This window comes from Chelon labrosus (genome assembly GCF_963514085.1).
Source record: "Chelon labrosus genome assembly, chromosome: 7".
Lineage (NCBI taxonomy): Eukaryota > Metazoa > Chordata > Actinopteri > Mugiliformes > Mugilidae > Chelon > Chelon labrosus.
This window is the reverse complement of record NC_140343.1, coordinates 10,180,478-10,201,973: the sequence shown is the minus strand read 5'-3', so window position 1 is coordinate 10,201,973 and position 21,496 is coordinate 10,180,478. Positions and strand designations below refer to the sequence as shown.

Below are 21,496 nucleotides of genomic sequence, written 5' to 3'. Positions count from 1 at the left end.
ACATTTTAAAAAGTCCTAAATGACTATATGATGGGGGACAATATCCGTGAAGAATATTTCAGTGTTTATTTGAGGCTAATAATGTATTTGTAGTCCGAGTTTCACATTTTAAATGGGTAACTGCCAAAGTCAAAGCAAGTTTTGTGCACCTTTGTTAACTGTTCATTGGTAGTGACACAAACAAAAACCTGAATATATGTCCTGTCAGCTCAAATTTCAACAACAGCTCCTAATGTAGTGTCCTCTGTTACTAATACAGTAACTGCATAAGAAAGCATTTTGTTTATTGACGACCAATAAAACAAGTTGCACTAAATCTTTCAAGACTTCTAAATATGTATATATATGCTTTCTAAACTTACTTATATGGGTGCCTGTCTAAAAATAATAAACACAAATAGGTCTCGGTGCTGATGTCATATACGTTCATACTTGTGGAGCTAAGGACAAACTTAGGTAATGATTTTAATAATTTTAATAAACCTTTACTGATCCTGCAGTGGGGAATTCAAAGTAGTATTCAAGGAACTTTAGCACACAGATCCGTGGGTAGGCTCGGTAACAGTATCTCTCCATACAACATCTGTATTTACATGATATCTGGAAAAGTTGTTTTACTTCATAACTAAGCTTTCCAAAATATCTGTACATGTTGTTGTTTATGATGGAGCCTGGTTTTGTCTAATTTGTGCTGATCGTTCATGAACAAAATATCACAACAGGTGTTGATCTTCAGCCGTAAAGGTTTGTCCACCAAATGAAAAACTGTTACTTTTATTTATTTTTTAAAAAGTGAAAGGAAATTAACAAATATATAAGGAGAAAATATGAACATCTACTTCACATTATCAGATTAAAACAATAAATCAATGTAAATCTGTGCAGATAGTGTGTATACCAGTTCTTATAATACGACCTCTTGCCTCCAAAATGTTTGTTTTGCATGTTTGACATTGGTCCAAGGATTTTACACAATGATCCAAATTAAGTATAAGGGTCATATAATACTATATTATTATATTACTCTCCTATAAATAGCATTTACTTCCAGTTAAATTATAAATACAATTATCGTATCGAAAAAACTGATTTAGCCATTTATACAACATTTTTTGGACAGTTTTATGAGATTTTGTCTCACTAATGTTTCAGCTTTTGTTTTGAATTAAGTCTTGATTAAACGGATATGTAGTGATGACAGCTGTGAGCTTGATGTGATGTGAGAAAAGCCCGCCTCCTCTCTCCGTCGCCCCCTGGCGGTCAGTCGGCACAACAACGACAAAGTGAAACCAGCTGTTGTTATGTAACATTTGTCGCCATCTGGTGGTTTGATGTAGGTACTGCAGCGCTGCCGACGCTATTTTAAATAAAGAATAACTTTATTGAAAGAGGAAATGTTCACATTGTTGTATGCGTTACATAAAACGTAGATAATGTGGTAATGTTTGAAACTTTGACATCTTAAGTAGAATTAAGTGAATTATTTACAATGCTTTTTTAATTTTTTTAACCAAAACTTTGCAAATTGGCATTAAAAACATCTCTCCATGTCTGCTTCCCACCTCCCTCCAGCCACTCCTGTGTCTCCTGCAACCTTCAAAGTGACGAATAAAAACATTTTGGGGGCAATTGTTGCCCAGATCGAATGTCAGATTCCTGTGGGTATGACTCACAGAACATAAACAGATTATAATTGACTTTGTACTATGGAGCCGACTATGGCTGCAGAGAGCTACTACACACATGTGTGTAGTAGTGACAGGGTTGTACGGGGGGGGTGTGCGTTCGTGTGAGGATGTTTGGACCACAAACCTCAACAAAACCGAGAGAAATATGCATTTAAAAGCACAAATTCATAATAAAGATAATTATTTGAGGAGAAATCAGAAAAGAAGTGTGAAAATGGAGCAGATGTCTCACATTTTAAAGTGAAAATAAAAATCTAGAAGAGAAGAAGGGTGTGTCGGTGTCAATGTGTGCGCAGTAAAAGAGGAGGTCTAGTCAGGCGAGTCGTCCCCACCCTCCTCCTCTTCCTCCGCACTGCAAACCTACCTCATGCGCTTTCTTTAAATCAACACCTTTTACCCACTGGATTTCAACCTACACCGATTGGTGAGGACATTTCCGCGACTTCATCTCCAATCTGCACTGCGGGAATCTGTCTAAAATCACACGGGACGGACCAACTGCTTGAAACCAGAAGTGCCAACCACAGGAATCGCTGTGTGTGTGTTGCCACGGAAGTCTAATTGCCCACTAGGAGATCCACAGGCCTCGGTTGTTTTCAGATTAAAACATGTTTCAAGCAGTCGGGAAGCTGTTTTTCACGGAGTGTCGCTGCGCAGACGATATGCCGAAGACGTACCAGGAGCTGTTCGACAAGCTGGACACGAACAAGGATGGGAAAGTGGATGTGTCCGAGCTGAAGGCAGGCCTGGCTTCTATGGGCATCAAAGCCGGGAAGGGAGCAGCTCAGGTACTAGAGCAAAAAAATCACAGTATACAGCACATAAATGCTTTACATGGAGGAGAAAATTCCCAACAAATAGTTTTTATGCTTTAAAGTACTTTAACTGGATGCAGTTTTTCCAGTTTAACTATTATACTGCAGGCTTATAAGGAAGTAACTATATGCAGTTACTCAAGTATTATACTTAGAGGCTTAATTACTTGACTGCAAACTGTGGCCGACAAATAAAAAAGCAGCAAAGCTTTGTAATAAAGAAGCTCGAGTCAGTCAGTTTTGTGTCAAAGGTCATGATTCACAAGTGACCAGTGTCCTGTAAAAACATTGAGCCTAATCTGCACAGACTTGACCCAGTTGTCACGAGATACCAGTTGCTTAAATTTCAACTTTTCTGATTATGTTAAATGTTTTTCCATTTAATCCATGTTTAGTTAAGTCTTGAACTCGGAAACGGCAGCAGTGAAAACAGGCCGAGTTTCATTTAAAGGCAGTCTGTGCTGCTTTGGGGAGATTTGAATGCAGTGTATTTATGGTGGCCCTCGCTCTTCAGCATCACTGACGTGGCCCGGGGCAAGGCATTAAACCTCAAACTGCTCCATCGAGTTTGCTCAGACTGCGGCTGTCCTTGTCTGGAGTGTTTCTTCCATCTTTTCTACATTGAAACCCTAAAGTTTTGGCAAAAATCTAAAACAATCGTGAAGATGATTTTAGAAGCGCAACATGAAGACACAATTGTTTTGTCGTCACGGTTTAGCTTCACAGTTGTCTGTGAAGGTTCCCAGTCATCCAGAGTATATCCAAAAAGAAATAATGAGGGCAACTGGACTTGAAGACATGTCACCTCTCATCCAGGTAGCTTCTTCAGTTTTAAATGACAGGTGGGAAGTTAAGGTTAATCACCTGTTAACTACCAGATACTTACTTGTAGTTGGAGGAAGCTGTTGCGGTCCTGTTTTCTTTCTGAACTGTACTCTAAACACTCGTTATCGGCCATAAATGGATGGCCCAGTTCAGAAAAGGGGTTCTCAGTTTGACATAGATAGCTTCCTTGACACATTTTAGAGGACAGATGGTTCGAAGAAGGAGTGCAGTGTCGTCCCCAAAGCAGTGTCCCTGGTTCTTCAGGTGTAGGTGGACAGCTGAATCCTGGCCTGAGGAGCTGGCTCTCCTGTGTTTATCTATATATGGGTTGTTGTACATATCTGTACATTCCTGACTGAACTGCTTAAACTGCATTGCTCTGTTTTTGTCTGGGTGTTTTGTCTTTCTGGGCGAACAAGTTTATTCCTCATTGTGTTAGTGGATTTGGCGTGAACAGGAATGTGGTGTTTTTTGGAGAAAAAAAAATAATCTCCAGCCAGCTAGAGGATGATCTTGTTGGTTTCCTCCTCTCCGTCCATTCTGGGATATATTTTTGTGCTTCTCACAAAAGCCCTGTTAGGATAGCCACATTTTCACAGGATGTGTTTTTGTTGCTTCTTCCTACTCTCTGTCCATGTTTTAGGGTTCAGATGACTCCCAGTTTGTGTCCCAGAGAAATGTGTGAATCAAATAATAGATACTTCAATGTTGAGGCTTTTGTCTTCCTCAACGTGCACAGTACTGTCTAAAAAGGCCAGGCTGTCTCCACTGATGTCCTACCAATTATTCTGATAAGCAACAACCACGCTGATTTTCCTATTTAAACCACAACTCCACACAAGTCCTTTAGAGCTGAAGAAGCTACTTGGATTAAACCACTACAATAACCTCTACCAGTCCAGTTGCTCTTGTGTTAGCTTGTTTTCTAGATATATACAGGAGCTGTTTACCTCTTAAAAAAATATCGGGAACATATTCCAAGATCTGTAAAAACTGCAGCAAGCTCCGACAGGCAGAGACCGCGTCGGGTGAAGTAAGGGCGCTGCAGTGATTCTGGATCTGTTTCAAAGTTCAAACTGTACCTAAACTTTTATTGCGGGCTGCGGCCGAAGAGTAAAAGTCCCACCTTTGCTGCTCAAATAATCCTGCATTCCTCACGCCAATCAGTGAGGCTGAGATCTTGGAGAGAGGGAGAGGTTTCTGCTGTGTGTGAGAGACCAGGTTGAGCTTTCCACATGTGATACAGATGTGATCGGATAAATAATTCGTCTCAAAACTCTCTTAAAACCATGTGTCTATAGGCATCAACTCGTGAGATTTCTCTCTTGATCTCTGACAATCCCTCTAAGATAATTTATATCAACACATCACTATATCTGAAGCTTTTTATTCTTTTGTAAATTGAAGCATTATGTTATTCTGCCACCAACTGGGTGAATCATTTGACCGCTGTTTGAGGAGGGAGGAGATGGCAGACCCTCCTCATGTCACGGCAGGACGAGGAGGTCAAATTCTGCTAGACGTAGAATCCCCTCTGATAATATTGTATGTGTGTGTGTGTGTGGTTGTCTTTAGAAAATAGTTTCCTCCGCGGACCAAGACAAAGATGACCGCATCGACTTTGAAGAGTTCACCAAGTACCTGAAGGAACACGAGAAGAAGCTACGACTCACCTTCAAGAGCTTGGACAAAAACAGCGATGGTGAGATGTGAATATGTGAATAAATAATATTTACCAAAATGTAAGTGTGTGTGAGGAGAATTGACTAGAGTATTTCTTTTAATTGTTTTTGACAGGTCGGATAGATTTAACGGAAATAAGGCAGTCACTGACTGATCTGGGCCTGGACATCAGCAAGGAGGCTGCAGAGAAGATCCTTCAGAGGTATTTATTCATGATTAGTTGACCAACCAGACTTTGAACATATTTTGATCCAGACACGTTAGAATAATAAAAAATAAATGCATGAATGTCTCCCTGAGCTAGAAGTGCAAGAGAGCCGCTTGAAGCTTAAGGCGGGGACAAATGTGAGAGGGGCTGATAACCAGTCAAATGTGAAGTTTGGCCTCACATGATAAAAAAAGCTGGTATGTTGTCTGACTCAACACAAATGTGAGGGTTTAAGATCATCTGTGGGAGAGAGTTTCTCGTAGGGCCGTGACACGCCAAACGGCATCTGTTAGACCTCCACTGGTTAAAGGAGGACTCAAACGCACGACTCAGAACTCAGATGGTGGACAGAAAGTCTTTACTTCCAGGAAACAGTTATGAAGCACACAAGGACAATTCTCGAACGACACAGACATGGGATACAACGACGAACTGGCAAAGGAGGACGGAAACGCTGAGACTAAATACAAAGAGAATAACGAGGCACAGGTGAGACGCATCAGGGTGGGGCAAACCATAGACATATATAGATAGACGCGTCATTGAGCGCTGCCGTCTACTAGAGCGGCGTGCCTACAGGGCGGCCATCTTGGAACAGGGCCACTCGCTCCTACAGTGCATTACATCTATGGAGGAATGGGGTTTCTACACAATAAAAGTGATCATAAATCGCTCAGTTGAAGTCCGGCATCTTTTCTTTACAATCTTCTGTCAGAAGCTAGTCTGCTGATAACATTAAGTAAAATTTGTATTTGGGTAGTAAAACCATATTTTTATCATAGCTACATGTGTGACGTTTTTAACAGATCAATACGTTTGGAAATCGGTCCAAAATTCAGCGAATAATTCTACTTTGAGATTGAGGAGTACCTCTTTCCTTCGTATATACTTGCACAGCTGCCTCTGCGAGCCCTGTACCAAGATGGCGGCGCTTTAGGCACGTCCCTCCACAGTCAATGACGCGTCTATCTATATATGTCTATGGGGCAAACAGTCAGGGGCAGCAACCACACGGGGGAAGTGAAGACATCTGAAATGAGAGAGAGTTGGTGACTACAAAATAAAACAGGAAAATGGACAAACCCAGAAACAGTTAAACATGATGAGATTCCACAGAGCTAGATGGGACAGTACCCCTCCCTCTAGGGCCAGCACCTGAAGGCCCAGGTAGGTCTGGATGAGATGAAATAATAATAAAATGATTTGTGGGGAAATTGCAGTTCCTGCTGTTTGACCCATCCATTTGTTCACACAGTCGTGTGTACAATTGGAGCATGGGGCAGCAGCCTCTAAGGACTGCGTCCAGGGAACAGTTTGGGGGTTGGGTGCTTGCCCAGGGTGCCTCAGCCATGGACACAGCAGGAGGTGAACCTGGGACCCAAGATGGGCCTCTAACCACTACTCCCCCATAAAAGGCACTGCTGGGATTCAAACCCAGGATCTGCTGTTTACTAGACAGGCGCTTTAACCAACTAAGCCACAGCACCCTGTTAACTGACACCCAAGACCTCACTTCAGGACCGTACCTCCCCCAGTCCCAACAAGATATTGACGATTGCAGCCCCGATGGCAGACCGCCAAAAGCCGCCTGACTATGAACACAAGACCACCATCGATGAAGGGGTGTGGTGGAGGAGGCTTGGAAGGGGGACCAGAGGACTCTCCTTAAAAGGTTTTAGGCAGCTCACATTGAACCACCTTAGAGATGGGGAATGGGCCGATAAAGCGGGGCGCCAGCTTACAGGAGTCCATGCGTAGGGAAAGATCCTTGGTAGATAGCCAAACTCTCTGGCCAGTTGGATAGGTGGGAGCAGGATATCGCTGGCGGTCAGCAGTTGCCTTATAATGGACCGCACTCTTGAGAAGCACTTGACGAGCCCGTCTCCAGAGAGACCCTTTCCAGGTATGGGAATAGAGGAGATACTGTGAGTTCTCAGATGCCACACAGATTGGTCTCTAGCTCCTGATTCATATGTTTCGTCTGACCATTGGACTGGAGATGATAACCTGAAGAGAGGCTGACCGAGGGGCCGAGAAGTGAGCAGATTGCCTTCCAAAACTGGGAAATTAACTGGGAACCTCGGTCTGACACCACATCCCTAGGAAAACCATGTAGACGAAAGACACGGGACAGGACAACCTCTGCCGTTTCCTTTGCAGTAGGCAGTTTAGACAGATGAACAAAGTGCACCATTTTAGAAAATCTGTCCACAACAGTGAGAATTGCAGCGCTACCTTCTGACGGAGACAACCCGGTGACCAAGTCCAGAGAAATGTGAGACCAAGGGCGGTGAGGAACTGGAAGAGTGCGCAGGAGTCCAGCTCCGGAATAACGAGATGTTTTACTTTGGGCGCAAACCAGACAGGCTGCAACATATTCATGCCACATCCCTTTCCATGGAAGGCCACCAAATAAAACCGGCGCTAGGCAACTGTTGAGATACAGCCTTACTGTGCTGATACGGATGAGTCATTAACACTTTTATGTTCTTCAGCAAAAAAAATAGTGGCTTTCCGACGAAATAGGATAAGTTAGGACGAGCTTGTCTGGACGAGACCTGATGAACCTGACTGAGAGATGTATCACAGAGTAGCCGTCTATTTTTTTGTGGGATCCAAAAAATATCTTTCTAAATATGTGGGTGTACAAAGCTTTTTAGTGTCATGATGATTTAATTTAAAGTGGTCGAAGCTTGCCTCAGTCAACATATACCATTTGGAGTTCCAAGTTTGGAAATAGGTGACGTTACACCATAAATACGACTACACTTCTATTATGAATTGTTTTTCATTAACCTGTGTGGTTGTAGTACGTCTGTGTCATTGTGTTACTCAAACATGACTCACTGGATTGTCATTGAGTGAAACGTTTTTAATGCAAGTGTTGCAAGCATGCGATTCTCGTCCTGACTTCCTCTATTTAACCAACATGTGCAAATAAGCAAAACAGACTCGTGATGAAAGAATTACAGTGGCACACAGACTTCCCCCGTCAGTTACAGATCAGTGTAGCACATTTTGACATAGCACACATAATTATCAAGTCACAGTTCCAATTTTATTTTAATATGAAGAGAAACATGCTCAACCAGGAAGTTTGAGAGTCTCTTGGCCACAATGCTGAAGAAGATTTTGCTCTCCACGCTGAGCAAGGAGATGGCCCGAAACTGGTCAATGTTTTCAGATGTACAATCTCTCAGCACACCTCCACGGCTAGGCAGTCTTCCCTCTCCTCCAGATAACTTTCAGGGCCTTCCAGAGCCAGAGTAGAAGCTTCGGGCAGTTCTTGTATACCTTGTAAGGCACTCCACTTGGGCCTGGTGCTGAGCTTGATCTTGCTCTCCTCGTCACTTCCTCCACTTCGCTCTGGCAGGGCTCTGGTGGTGGTGGCACTGTGGGTTGCCCCCGGGCCTGGCACCTCCTGCGTCTTACCCAAAGTGGTGACTTCTGTGCGATGTGTCGTTGTTGCTAGTGCTTTCAAACATCTCATCCTGCATTGAGGGACACTTAAGCCCTTCTCAATTATGATGTTTATTCATTATACTGCAGAGTATGAGGCGGATATTATATTGGAAAGTGCTCTTCATTATGACTGGCTGTACATGCTGTCTGTTGCTGTTTGTTTTCTGCCTGTCAGAATAATCCAGTCCAGATATTTCCGGAAACACAAAAGTACAGTCAACAAGTATGAGATGTTTTTGTGGTGGCAAGAAAACGTTCAGCCGTAGAAAAATATTTGCTCCTGCCGGGAGTACCGGTTGATATTGTACTGTTTGCATTGCGTTTGCATAAACAAACCTTGATGCTACAGACAATGAGACCGAAAGAAGCAGAAGTATCTCAGGATGCGCATGAGAGGTTCGTTTGAATACTGCAGCTGATGACTAATTGATGAGTGTGACAGTCACACAGTCATTCAAACAAGGAAAAAGAGAGAATGGGGGCAGATGAGGACAGAAATTGATTATAAAAATAGAGTCATGTTTCTCTTATTTTTTTTAGTTCCTGTTATAATGGATGGTGCTTTAGTCTTGTGACCTAAGGCTTGTTTGCATGTTTCCAACACTCTTAGTTGGCTTTAGGCATATTCTTTCTTTCGTTCTTTCGTTCTTCCGTTCTTTCGTTCTTTCTTTCTTTCTTTCTTTCTTTCTTCATAAGCATTTCCTTTTATTTTTTTTCATCTATTTGTATCTTGACACTTGACACAGATAATGAGGTAATAGGTCATTCTTATTTTTGTTCAGGGGTTTCAGACGGCTTTCTATTTAAAATACATCCTGGTGTTTAGGTGTTTATGACTGCGGGGCACTGACTCTAATTGCAACATCTCCATTTAAAGTCCACCACTTCATCCACATCCTTTTCTATCGAAACGATTTTCAATCCAAATTAAATTTTGGCCAGAAAAACTTGGATACGTGGATAAGTTTGATTTGTAAAGTCCATTTGATACAGAACCATGACCAGTGTTGGTCAATAAGTGAGCCCGGTTACACGGACCTCAGGTTCAGATTGTGAATAATAATTTGTCTATCTGTCCTTTTACAGTATCGATGTGGACGGCACCATGACGGTGGACTGGAGCGAATGGAGGGAGCATTTTCTGTTTAACCCGGCCACCAACCTGCAGGAGATAATCCGTTACTGGAAGCACTCCACGGTAAGAGGAGGACGTTACTCATCAACCGTACTGGATGGTGTGTGTGAGGGAACTTCACCTACATACTCAGTATATTATAAATTATTTTAGGGAAAAGCTGAAGTTTCAGAGACACAGAGAGACCTCAGAACTAGGATTTGTTTTATGGTACGACCGGGTTTAGTTAGATAGTTTATTAGTAGTATATTTTTAATATCTCTTTTGTTTCCTGTGTAAGACACAGGAGCAAATCTTATACACATAAGGTTCCAAAATGATTACACAATCACACATTCAGTACAATGAACACAGACGTAATTTAAACCCAGAATACAAGGAATAATAATCTCACTCATAAATCACGACTTAGAACAGAGGTCTTCAACAGAGGTTTCCTTGACCCCTAGGGGGTCCACGGAGGTACCCCTTTAAATACACATATACATAAGCAGGGGGTCCCCGCTCCATCTCTCCATCAGTTTGGGGGTCCTTGGCCTGGAAAACGTTGAAGACCCCTGACTTAGAAAATGGAAGCGATGTGCGGTTAGCCCAGTTAACCCTTTGACTGTCACACGCCTCAAATTAAGAAGCACGGCAGCGAAAGGGAACCCCTTTTCAGCTGGGACCGTTTTTAGCCGGGAGCTTTGGCGATCGATTAACACGTCTACGTCAGCAGATTAGATTCATTCAGTCCTAGAGGAGAGAGAGCATAAAGAGAGAGGAGACTGAAGAGTTTCTGAATGGAGTCTACTCTGTATTGTAAAAACAAATATATTTAAATACAGGTTGACAATGAAAAGAAGGTTTATGTGACTTATTTATGGTGATATTGTAAAGGGAGAAAAAGTGTCTAGTTTTAACAGACATAGAAGTTTTCCTTCCAGTTGTTGAGGGACACCAATATCAAACGTATTCCGCTCTTCCTTTTTACTGCTTGTTAAATTTACATGTAATAACCATCAAGTATCGTTTATTGGCTGTAAAGACGTTGAATTGCATGCCAGACACACACACAGCCAGTTCCAGTCAATGGCTAATCTCTGACGTTTACAGCTTGACTCCGCTGCCTCCGAGGTTAAATTAACCTGTGGTTTCTAAGCACGGCAGAGATAAGCTCATTTCAGTCAGACCCGAGGGCAGATTAGCTCGTCAGTGGGATTTGGGCAGGATGAGGTGAGAGGAAGGGAGAGCAGAACGGAGCAAGAGGGATGTAGCAGTGGTTTGTAACACCTGTGGCACTGAGAGCTTCCCATCACGTCCAGTATTCAAGCTGATGGTAGCTGGCGTCTCGGGGTTCGCCCTCTGACTCTGCCGAGCCTGCAGCACATCTATCTGGCAACCTTAGTAGAACTGTGCGAATTATCTCGAGCGGTCGGTGCACTCGAGCCTCAGAGGAAACTTAAACGATACTGGGACTGCGTTGCGCTGGATCGGCAGCTCAGTCAAAGCCTCGAGATGGCCATGGCTCTGCTGCAGCCTCAGCAGCAGCAACAGCAGAGCAACTGGTTTTTCCTCGACTTTGAGGACGATGGGGGGATCTATGAGGTGGAGGTGGAGATGGTAGGTGGTTGTATTCTGATATTTAGTCAACACAGTAAATATGAAGTCATTTAGAAACAATATTGCAGTTTATATTTCACCTGGAACTGTCCTGGTCCAGGTGAAGTGTCCAGTTGAATTTTCTGCAGAGCAGGGACACAGTGATATGAATGCTTAAGCAATTCAGTCCATTCTAATACAAGAGTTGAAGCTTTTAGTTTACAGTATATGTTGAGATTCATCAGACAGACGATCATTCAGCTCGGATTCAAACTAAATGAAGGTTGTTTTAGATTTTATTCAGAAGAAGCTGCTGCAGACACATCGGCATCCATATTTCAAATGTTATACTGTACTCAAATGCACAAAAGCTTCAAAGATGTTGAGGCCATCATGCAACGTTAAACCACGACAAGAAGTCAGACCAAGGTAACGACGCCCTTCATTTACTGCCATGTGTGTAACATTTATTGATTATTATTTGTGGGTTTTAAACGAACGACCGAACGTGTGAGCTGCTCTCACGGCTTAGTCTGCACGATTTTAACTTGAACTGTTGAAAGGAGACTTTTGCAGATGCACAGCGTCACAAGTGAGAGAGAAAACTACTTTTGTGAATATCTGTTGATTTGAAAAAATAAATAAGGCTTTGCATCGGTGCCGTGCAGTGACGTAACTGATCTCATAGCATGTACCTGTAGTTATGCAAGGTTTTGGATGAGGCTTGTGTCCCGTCCTGCCAGGCGTTTAGCTTTAGCTCAAGGTGAAGGTGTAAGTGACGTGTAGCCTTAAAGCCACGTGAAACTGTATTTTAAAGGATACGAAGAATTTTTGGCATTTATCAGTTTGGTAGCCTAAAGGATCCTGAGAAACTTCTCTTTTAGTTCGTTGTTGTAGAAAGTCAAAATCGGTCACACAGCATTTAATAAAACCTTTTGACTGTCTTTTGACTGCATTGTGCTGTGTTTAGGTTTTGGACATTGGTGACAGCCTCACCATCCCAGATGAGTTCACAGAGGAGGAGAAAACGTCCGGAATGTGGTGGAAGCAGCTGTCAGCGGGGGCCATGGCAGGCGCCGTGTCCCGTACAGGAACCGCCCCGCTGGACAGAATGAAGGTCTTCATGCAGGTGGGTCAGGATTTATGATTTCATGTTGCTGCCGTTGGACTTTTCTTCATCATCAGATCCATCATTAAAATCTGTTCTTAATTGTATTTTCTCTCTGTCTTTTAATTTCCAGGTGCACGCTTCTAAGAGCAACAAAATCAGCCTGACTGGCGGCTTTAAGCAAATGTTAAAAGAAGGAGGGGTGACGTCTTTGTGGAGAGGAAACGGTATTAATGTGCTGAAGATCGCTCCAGAGACGGCCATTAAATTCATGGCTTACGAGAAGGTAAATACTCATCACTGCTTTGGTTCATGAAACACTGATGTGCCTCCATTCTGCCTCCAGTTTTGTTTTTTTTCTCTCTCTGTGACATGATCCTAAATTGTCACTGAGTTTTCTTGCTCTTGTTTTTCCATCAGTATAAGAAGCTGCTGGCCAGTGAACCAGGGAAGATCAAGACCCACGAGAGGTTCATAGCAGGATCGCTGGCTGGAGCCACGGCACAAACCGCCATCTACCCTATGGAGGTGAGTGGAGACGCACTGTAGCTTTAACAGAGCAAATACTGTACATCAGGAGTATTGTGAGTTTGTGGGGATACTTACAGGATGGACATATGGACCATCTTCAATCTGGAGAAATGTATTGCATACACTGATCAGCCACAACATTAAAACCACAGACAGGAAAAGTAAATAACATTGACCATCTTGTGACAATTCAGTGTCCTGCTGGGAAACTTTTGGACCTGGCATTGGTGTGGATGTTACTTAGACATGTAGCACCCACCTAGACCAGACCATTCACCCCACCCCATAGCAATGACACTCCTTGATGGCAGCAGCCATCCCCAGTAGGATGCAGCCTGACACAGGCACACACACAAAAACGGTTTAGGAACAACTAAAAACAACATGAAGAACAGCACAAGGTGTTGACCTGGCCTCCAAATTCACTAGATCCCAAACTGATCAAGTATCTGTGGGATGACAGAGGGGCCTCCCCTCAACCCATAGGACCCAAAGGCCCCCACTAACAACATTATGTTGCCAGACACCACAGGACACCCTCAGAAGACCCATGTCCATTCTTTGATGAGTCACAACTGCTTTGGAGGCACAAGGGAGACCTACACAATAATAGGAAGGTGGTCATAATGTTATGCCTGATCGGTGTATGTGTCCTGTGCAGAGTCTGAGAATTAAAAGGGGCATTTTTATTATAGAAATTTTATTGTCATGTCCTTTTCCTGTTTACCTGAATTGTCCTTGACACAATATACTTGTACATTTCAACCTAAATAAGTTTTGATCTTGTGAAAAGCTGTGGAAAGTGTAACATTTCAATGTGGTTGTTAGTATCATCAGTCAGTGGATATCATGGCACCGTGAAGTTGAAAAGAGTCTAAACTGAGAGCCCAGAAGTGACGGCAGCGTAGAGAGACTACAGAGACAGAGCGCATTTGCATTTTGAGTTAATCCCATAAGGGAGTACCAGTCAGGTGGAAGCTTTCCATGGCGTTTAAACGCACTCAAATGTTCAAACAAATGTCTCACATCACTCATAATCGACTTTCAGTCAAACAGCCTGAATGAGTATCTTCATCTGTTCAGGTAATGAAAACCCGTCTGACCCTGAGGAAAACAGGACAGTACTCGGGAATGTTCGACTGTGCCAAGACAATCCTGAAGAAGGAGGGAGTCAAGGCATTTTACAAGGGCTACATTCCTAATATTCTGGGCATCATCCCCTACGCCGGGATAGATCTGGCAGTGTATGAGGTACGTGTGGCGATGAATCATTAACATTTAGGAAAAATTCCATATTTTTCCATATCCATATTCCATAGTCTATAAGCATCACCTGTACGTTGAGTTTATCTTCTCAAACACACGTCTGTCTGATCCTCCTCCCCAGAGCTTAAAGAACTTCTGGTTGTCCCGCTACGCCAAGGACACAGCAAACCCAGGTGTTCTGGTGCTGCTGGGCTGTGGTACCATCTCCAGCACATGTGGTCAGCTGGCCAGCTACCCCCTGGCTCTGATCCGCACCCGGATGCAGGCTCAAGGTACCGTGAATTAGATCCATCTGTTTAGAAATTATTTAGCCGGCGGTCCGAAAGTGTTGTGCATCTTTGATGTTCAGTGGCATGTTATGTATCAATAGATATTCAAGCAAAGTACAAATACCTTAAGATTGTGCTTAAAAGAAGTTAAGTATCAGCATAGGGAGAGGCGTTTAATGTCGTAAATGTAAAGTCTCTCCTTTTTCTCCTGATAGTGCGATTCAGCGTCGCACACTAAATGGGTTCAAAGATTGCTCATAAACTTTCCTCGATTTATTTTACTGTGATTATTAAATGAAGGCAAAGATAGATGGGAAACACCTTTGGCACCAAATGGCAAATAAATACTTTGATAATGTTACGACACCTGGTGTAGTTTAGACTTAAAAGTGTGACGCTATCTTCAAACTGACGAGAAGTGAAAGGGCTGACTTTGAGCTTTTAATTGCAGTACACTCTCCTAACAGCCTTACGTTTAGTATTTCATTTTACTGCCACACCTCAGTTCTGTCACAAGGAACTTAAAGCACAAAGTACGTAAAATTGCCGTCCAGATACATTAAATTTAAATGTGGACATGGACATCTAAAGTTTTTCTTTATATTCTGACTCAAACTCTTCTTTTCTCAGCTTCCATCGAGGGCTCAGAGCAGCTGCCGATGGGCAGCATGGTGAAGCAGATTATGGAAAAAGAGGGCTTCTTTGGACTTTACCGTGGCATCCTGCCCAATTTCATGAAGGTCATACCGGCCGTCAGCATCAGCTACGTGGTGTACGAGTACATGCGGTCTGGCCTGGGTATTCAGAAGTAGGCAGCCGAGTAACCTGTCAGTGTGAGAAGATGCGCAAGCAATATATGTTTTTTAAATTTGTATTTCAAAACACCTCCCTTCTTTTATTTGTCACATAAAGTAATTGTTTACCTGTAGGTCACCAAAGTGTGGACTCAAACCGCTGCAGGTGGAGCCGTTGTAGAGGTTTTAAAAGCTAAACTACTGAGCCACTACAAGTGACTATACAGTCATTAATAACGTCCCTACAATGTTTCCAGATAATCAGTATGTTTTGGTCCAGGCTGTGTTTACGTTGCACCCACAGCATTTCATGCACTTCCAGTCTCAGGACACACAGAAACACATAGAGATACATTGTTGTTTTGGTATAATTGTTAATTTGTTTTTATATCAGGATCCTGTTATCACCATAAATGCGTCACATGTTCCTCTAATATTTGACCAAAAAGCACCTTAACGTTTCAGTTTTTCTCCTGACGGAAAGCCCGACACACATCTTGTATCACCTGCTCCTGTTTGTCTGTCACCATCAGAAACATTTACCAAAAATCCAAAAGTCACCTTGTTTAATGCGATCTGAATATTGTGGTAAGATGTACCTAATGAGAGGGGAGCTGCTACACTAAGATATCTGAGGAAACCTTTTGAAGTGCAATACGATGTCTACACATTGGTCATGTTTGAGACGAGTATGTCCTCTCGGGAAACGGATGTCACCTGAGTTTTACTGGTGCCACAAAGGTCTTAAAACACAGGACCTCTTCTGTGTTGTTGATGAACGGAGGAAAAACGTGCCTTATGTGTTTGTTTTTTTTTCTCAGATATCTGAACTTCTGCAGCCTCCCTTTTCTCTTGCCTTTTCTTTCCAATATTTGGTGAATAGATGCTGGTGTTTACATTAATAAAAACCTTTGAATACAGAAGCTGTGAGTGCAGTCATTTTTAAAATTCACACTGAAATTTGAATTAATCTTAAAACAAAGTCAGCAAATGAGAAACGATTTCAAAGTCTCGTATTTTAAACAGTGTTTTACTGGAGCCTTCAGATGCTGAGCAGCTAACCACTGAGGGTTTAAGTACGGATTACTCCTATTTAAGTCTTACATAATGGCCCCCTTTCCCACTGGTGATGTCAGTAGTCCTGACTTTAGCTGTCCGAGTAAGGAGGACACGAAGAGAAAATAATTACCTATAATTGTTTAATGGTAAAGAAAAATGAAAAGAAAATGACCAGCGATCGAAAGTAAAAACTACTAAAAGTGCACGTGGAAGCACTTTTATTAGATATTATTGAAGTGTCTGTCTACTTTATTATTCCCTTCAACTGTGTAGGATACTTGCAGGGCTTTGCGTACATACGTGCTATTAACATCAAAGATTCTTTAATAATGTAGATGACACAGAGCTTTAATAAAATGGCTTGACAGTCTGTTTCTGAAAGATGGTTTGCATTTACAGAAGTCAGTTTGAGTGTCATGATATAAAAATCAAGACATTCAACCTGAAAGACTTGTGATGAAGACAATTACAGGATCACATGTGTTGAGTCAGTTATCGTCAATCTAAAATAATTTTTTTTCTGGGAATAAACCATCCATCGTGAGCGTACCAAGCAGAGAAAAGAACGCCACGACGGTCAGGACGGCGCGCAAGGCTTTGAACCAGCTGGGGTAAGTGGGAAGGAGCGACAGATCATAATGCAGCGAGATTCCAAGCGCCATGATGACCATGGTGCCTGCTGCAGTAATACTGTCAGTCATCAGCATTGTCACCCAGGCTAAGAGGGAGGGAACCACGCTGTTGGCCAGGTTTATCCAGTCTGGTTTGGCTGGGCTGCTCTCAGGAAGTGCAAATCCCCACCGGGCTCCACCCAGGAAAGAAACGATGGAGGCTGCGTAGGCTATTTGGGCAAAAGCCAGCTCTGGATAGAAGTTCTCAGTCACAGCCATGAACAGAGTGGGCGAGACGAAGGGGATCAGCCCTGCGAACCCCAAGCAGAGGGCAGGTTTGGGACCTTTCCACAAGTGCTTCATGTCATAGCGCAGCAGATCAAGCTCTCGGGGAGGAGGTTCAGGTTTTGCTCGCTTCTTCAACCTCACTGAGGAAGAGTGGAAATGTTGGTTCCTCATCATAAATGAAGCATAAGGAGTTTGGAAGAGCTCAGTCCTCCTCAAACCAGGAACAATCACGGGTTTTACTTGTTCGGTGTTCCTTTCTGTTGAAGGGAGCCTGGTTGATGAGGCCCAGCAGACGGGGACAGATCCACCATTTGAAGCTCCAGTTAGGGCGGATGTCCAGCATCTTTGTGGAGGACCTGCCCAGTGCAAAACCTAGAAAGACATTCAAAATATTTCAAAAATTTGAAATTAAAAAAAAAAAAAAAAAGGTCTACGGGCTGATCCCTGAATTAATGAGACCATGAACAGTAGGAAACAAAAATACTGGATACAACATTACCAGAGGAAAATATATGTAATCATCTATTCTTAATAACAGATACATCGTTCACCTTCTGTATAAGTAATTCAACTATAGTCTTTTGGTTTGAAAATCTGAATATGCACTAGCTATTAGGAACTGGAACAGTTGCAAGAATGAGATTAACGTCCACTCTGATCCCAGATCTCATTAAGACAACTAAAATAATGCATACAATAATGGTGTTAAATAAATGCTCTCAAATGTATCTCACGTTTTATTAGAATTAAATTAAACAGCATTAAATATCGCTGCCATGCTTCACTGAAAAACCCATAGAGGTCAACCTCTAGCTTTAAATTATACATTTGAAAGAGAAATTTATAAAAATGTGAGCAGAAACTTTTGAAGCTGTAAAATCACATGCGAGTTACCTTCTGGGCTGCAAATGTGCTTCTTCTAAACAGAACAGAGAGCATCTAATGAGAAAGGAAACAAGAGGTCAGGTTAAGGAAACACACCATGATGGCATATTCCATAAAAGATTAAATTAAAAAGAGAGAGAGAGAGAGAAAATGAGCACATGATTAAAAAATAATAAAATGTAAATCATTTATCTTGAATAATCTTTAAAAAAAAATCAAATTATCATCTTTTCTGTCAAATATCTTATATAAATGGCCATAAAATAAAGAAAAAAACTCTAAAAATCAAAACATTTTAAATTAATGTAACATTGCAAATTAATTTTCTATCAATCTCCCAGTTAGTCAAATAAGCTATATAAAAGAATATAAAAATAAAACGTAAAAGAGGAGAATATAATAAAAAAATACCAACACGAAATACTTAACATCAAATCTCCTACATAAAAAATGAATTAAGGATTCTGAGTATGTTGAAAATAGTGCACAGTTCATTAAGAAATGGTGGACTCAACTGCAGAAACTGACATTTACCACAGGAGGCAACACAAAAACGTCACTGAGCTACAACTAAGGTTACAAAGCGTCAACGCGTCCCTCCACAGCTACGATATTAAACTATAATCCTACAATTCTGACATTATAATTACCTCAGTTGCAGGTTTAATTTAATTTCATACTTTAATCACAGTAATTTGGCTCCAGGGGTCAGCTAGCAGGGACTCCCACTCTGAGCTCCTGACACGTCGGTACGCGGTTAATTTCTTCCGTGTTCCGCGAGAGGCGCCCCAAACTAAGGTTCCACCACACATCACAACCTTAATAGCATCAAGCAAGCCTAAAAAGAGTATTAATAAAATAACAAAATAATAATAATACTTGGTATAAACGTATAAATCAACACAGTTACTTAAATGAATCAAATGTTCTTCTTTCTTTCTTTTTCTTTTTTTTCCCCATCATCTCCAAGGACGCTCTGTAATCGATTGACAAGACTGATGATCGAGAGCATCGTTCAGTAAAAGGTCAATCAATCCATATCGTCCTAAAAATAAATAAAACCATTTTTATCTTTATTTACTATGTTTATGAAATTTCATATCAATAACCTGATGCGTATGAGATATTTGATATTTAAAAAACCTTAGATTGAGGAAACATCTTTACAGCGTTTTTACACATTACTGTAATCAAATGTTTTCAAAGGATAAAAATTGATCATATTGCCACTTTTGAGGTTATGGAGGTACTATAATTACTGGTACAATAACCCATGATTATCATTTTAGCTGTTGCATGAGGAGATAATTATAACTATTTTACATTGTTTTCTAGATCTGTGTTTTCAGACGTAATATAATAGTGAAAATGTGGAAACCAGCAACAGAGGAGACTGCAGATTCTTCCGATTGTAAGTGAGTGAACTGCTGCTGAGCATGAAGGGGAAGCGCTCAATGAACGAGTCAAACTACTTTCGAGCTGTCACTTAAGGACAGCAGCTCTAGGGAAGTCAGATTGAGATTTCAGCTCAACCTCTTCTTCTGCAGCTCGTCATACAGTAGACATTTCCTCCACAACTTTCGTTTTAATTCTTTTATAAATAGAATAAATGAATAGCAATCAAAACAATCACTAAATAAGGCATATGATTTAAAAGTTCTGAGTGTAGACTTGGCTTTGAGTGTGTAATACAAGGCTAGGTCAAGTCTATGGATATGTATTTTTTCTGCTGCTGGCAGAGGTCAGTGAAAAAAATTAATTATTTAATAACCCCATGAAACAGCATGGCTTACAGAAAGATTAACTTCATGACGACATGTACTATAACTGTGTTTCAAAGAAAAATGCAACACATCCCACCAATGTACTGACTCCATTTGAAATGTATTCCCGTGACATGATGAATTAAAAGCAGAATAAAATCTTTCAGCAACAACACGGACAAGGAGTAAGGTGGGAGATTTTATTTATGGTGTAGATACAGCTACAGTTCTTTTTTTCCATCAGGCTCATGCTTATACACCCCAGCAGGGAGCAGTCATGCAACGGAAAAGAGAACTGAGTTTTTAAAACAGTCGCTTGCGCCACAGAAGAAAAAATATATATACATAAATACAAATTCCAATCAATAGCCCTATCCTGTCTCATTTGCTATTCAAACATTCATTCATTCATTCATTCATCTTTTATACCCGCTTATTCCTGTTAAGGGTTGTGGGGGTCTCCTGGAGCCTATCCCAGCTGTCATCGGGCGAGAGGCGGGGTACTCCCTGGACAGGTCGCCAGTCCATCGCAGGGCTAACGCAGAGAGACAGACAACCATTCACACACACACTCACACCTACGGCCAATTTAGAATCGCTATTCAAACATCTATCAAAAAATATGATCATTATTTACTGATTGCAAACTGAAAAAAAAAAATCATAAAAAATCATAAATGTTGGAAAATGTTGGAAATTACAGCATATACACACACACATATGTATATATGTATATATATACATATACATGTGTGTAGTCAGTTTGAAGAAGAAAATGGAGTCATAAATGCTTGCTAGAGTAAATAGGAAACCCTAAAGAAGCTCTGTCATTTTCAGTGTTTTTAAATAGCCACGCACCGTATTCAATGATCTCTAATTAAAAAAAAAAAAGAAAAAGCAACTATGCCATAACATGTTGTTTGTAGCAAGAAATTCACCCTTTAAAAAGAATAAATACAGGTCAGAAGCTGCCTTCATCCACAGGAATTGTTCAGACGGTTCCATCGCTCTGAAACACAAAATATATTAATATTTTCATGTGTTCTGATCACACAATAAATACCTTCAGATGACATGTAACATTGATTTAACAACAAGACTCCCCTTAAATTGATAATAAACAGCATTTTGATGTTAAATATTAGAAGAATCTTCACGTCAGATTTTGCAGCTACACAACTTTTTTTATTATAATTTATTGCTTTAGCACTATTTTCCTTTCTATTACTTTATTTAATTAGACTAAAATATATATAAAAATGAAATCAAAACATTTAATATTGGTATAGAACGTAGCTGAAATATTGTAAAATTACAATAAATATGATTTACTAAATGCGTTTTCCTGACCAAATGGATCCTGCTTCAGCTTTACAGGTGCAGGAATTATAAGATAAGATAAGATAAGATAAGATAAGATAAGATAAGATAAGATAAGATATGAAAAACCTTTATTTGTCCCACAATGGGGAAATTGCAGTTTGCAACAGCATGCAGAAATGACAGAGATATAATAAATAATAGA

General features: G+C 41.2%; 2 protein-coding genes across 3 annotated transcripts; one reads left to right on the top strand and one right to left on the bottom strand.

Annotated features, from left to right (window-relative positions):
* The first annotated feature begins 2,001 nt into the window (after window positions 1–2,001).
* LOC311490840 (mitochondrial adenyl nucleotide antiporter SLC25A24-like) lies at window positions 2,002–16,288 on the top strand. Of its 2 annotated transcripts, XM_084548565.1 has the most exons (10): window positions 2,002–2,476; window positions 4,904–5,030; window positions 5,126–5,213; window positions 9,768–9,879; window positions 12,368–12,526; window positions 12,639–12,791; window positions 12,926–13,033; window positions 14,120–14,287; window positions 14,424–14,574; window positions 15,202–16,288. In XM_084548565.1, the coding sequence occupies exons 1-10, from the start codon at window positions 2,297–2,299 to the stop codon at window positions 15,381–15,383; spliced, it is 1,428 nt and encodes a 475-aa protein (XP_084404691.1). In that variant the 5' UTR covers window positions 2,002–2,296; the 3' UTR covers window positions 15,384–16,288. The 2 variants fall into 2 exon arrangements, with proteins under 2 accessions (XP_084404691.1, XP_084404692.1); XM_084548566.1 differs by lacking the exons at window positions 2,002–2,476; window positions 4,904–5,030; window positions 5,126–5,213 and adding an exon at window positions 5,545–5,708.
* A 280-nt stretch (window positions 16,289–16,568) lies between these two features.
* Window positions 16,569–18,956, bottom strand: LOC311490260 (transmembrane protein 69-like). Its single transcript, XM_084547666.1, has 3 exons — window positions 18,859–18,956; window positions 18,218–18,262; window positions 16,569–17,695 (listed from the first exon to the last, which is right to left on the bottom strand). The coding sequence occupies exons 2-3, from the start codon at window positions 18,260–18,262 to the stop codon at window positions 16,928–16,930; spliced, it is 813 nt and encodes a 270-aa protein (XP_084403792.1). The 5' UTR covers window positions 18,859–18,956; the 3' UTR covers window positions 16,569–16,927.
* Window positions 18,957–21,496: the final 2,540 nt, after the last annotated feature.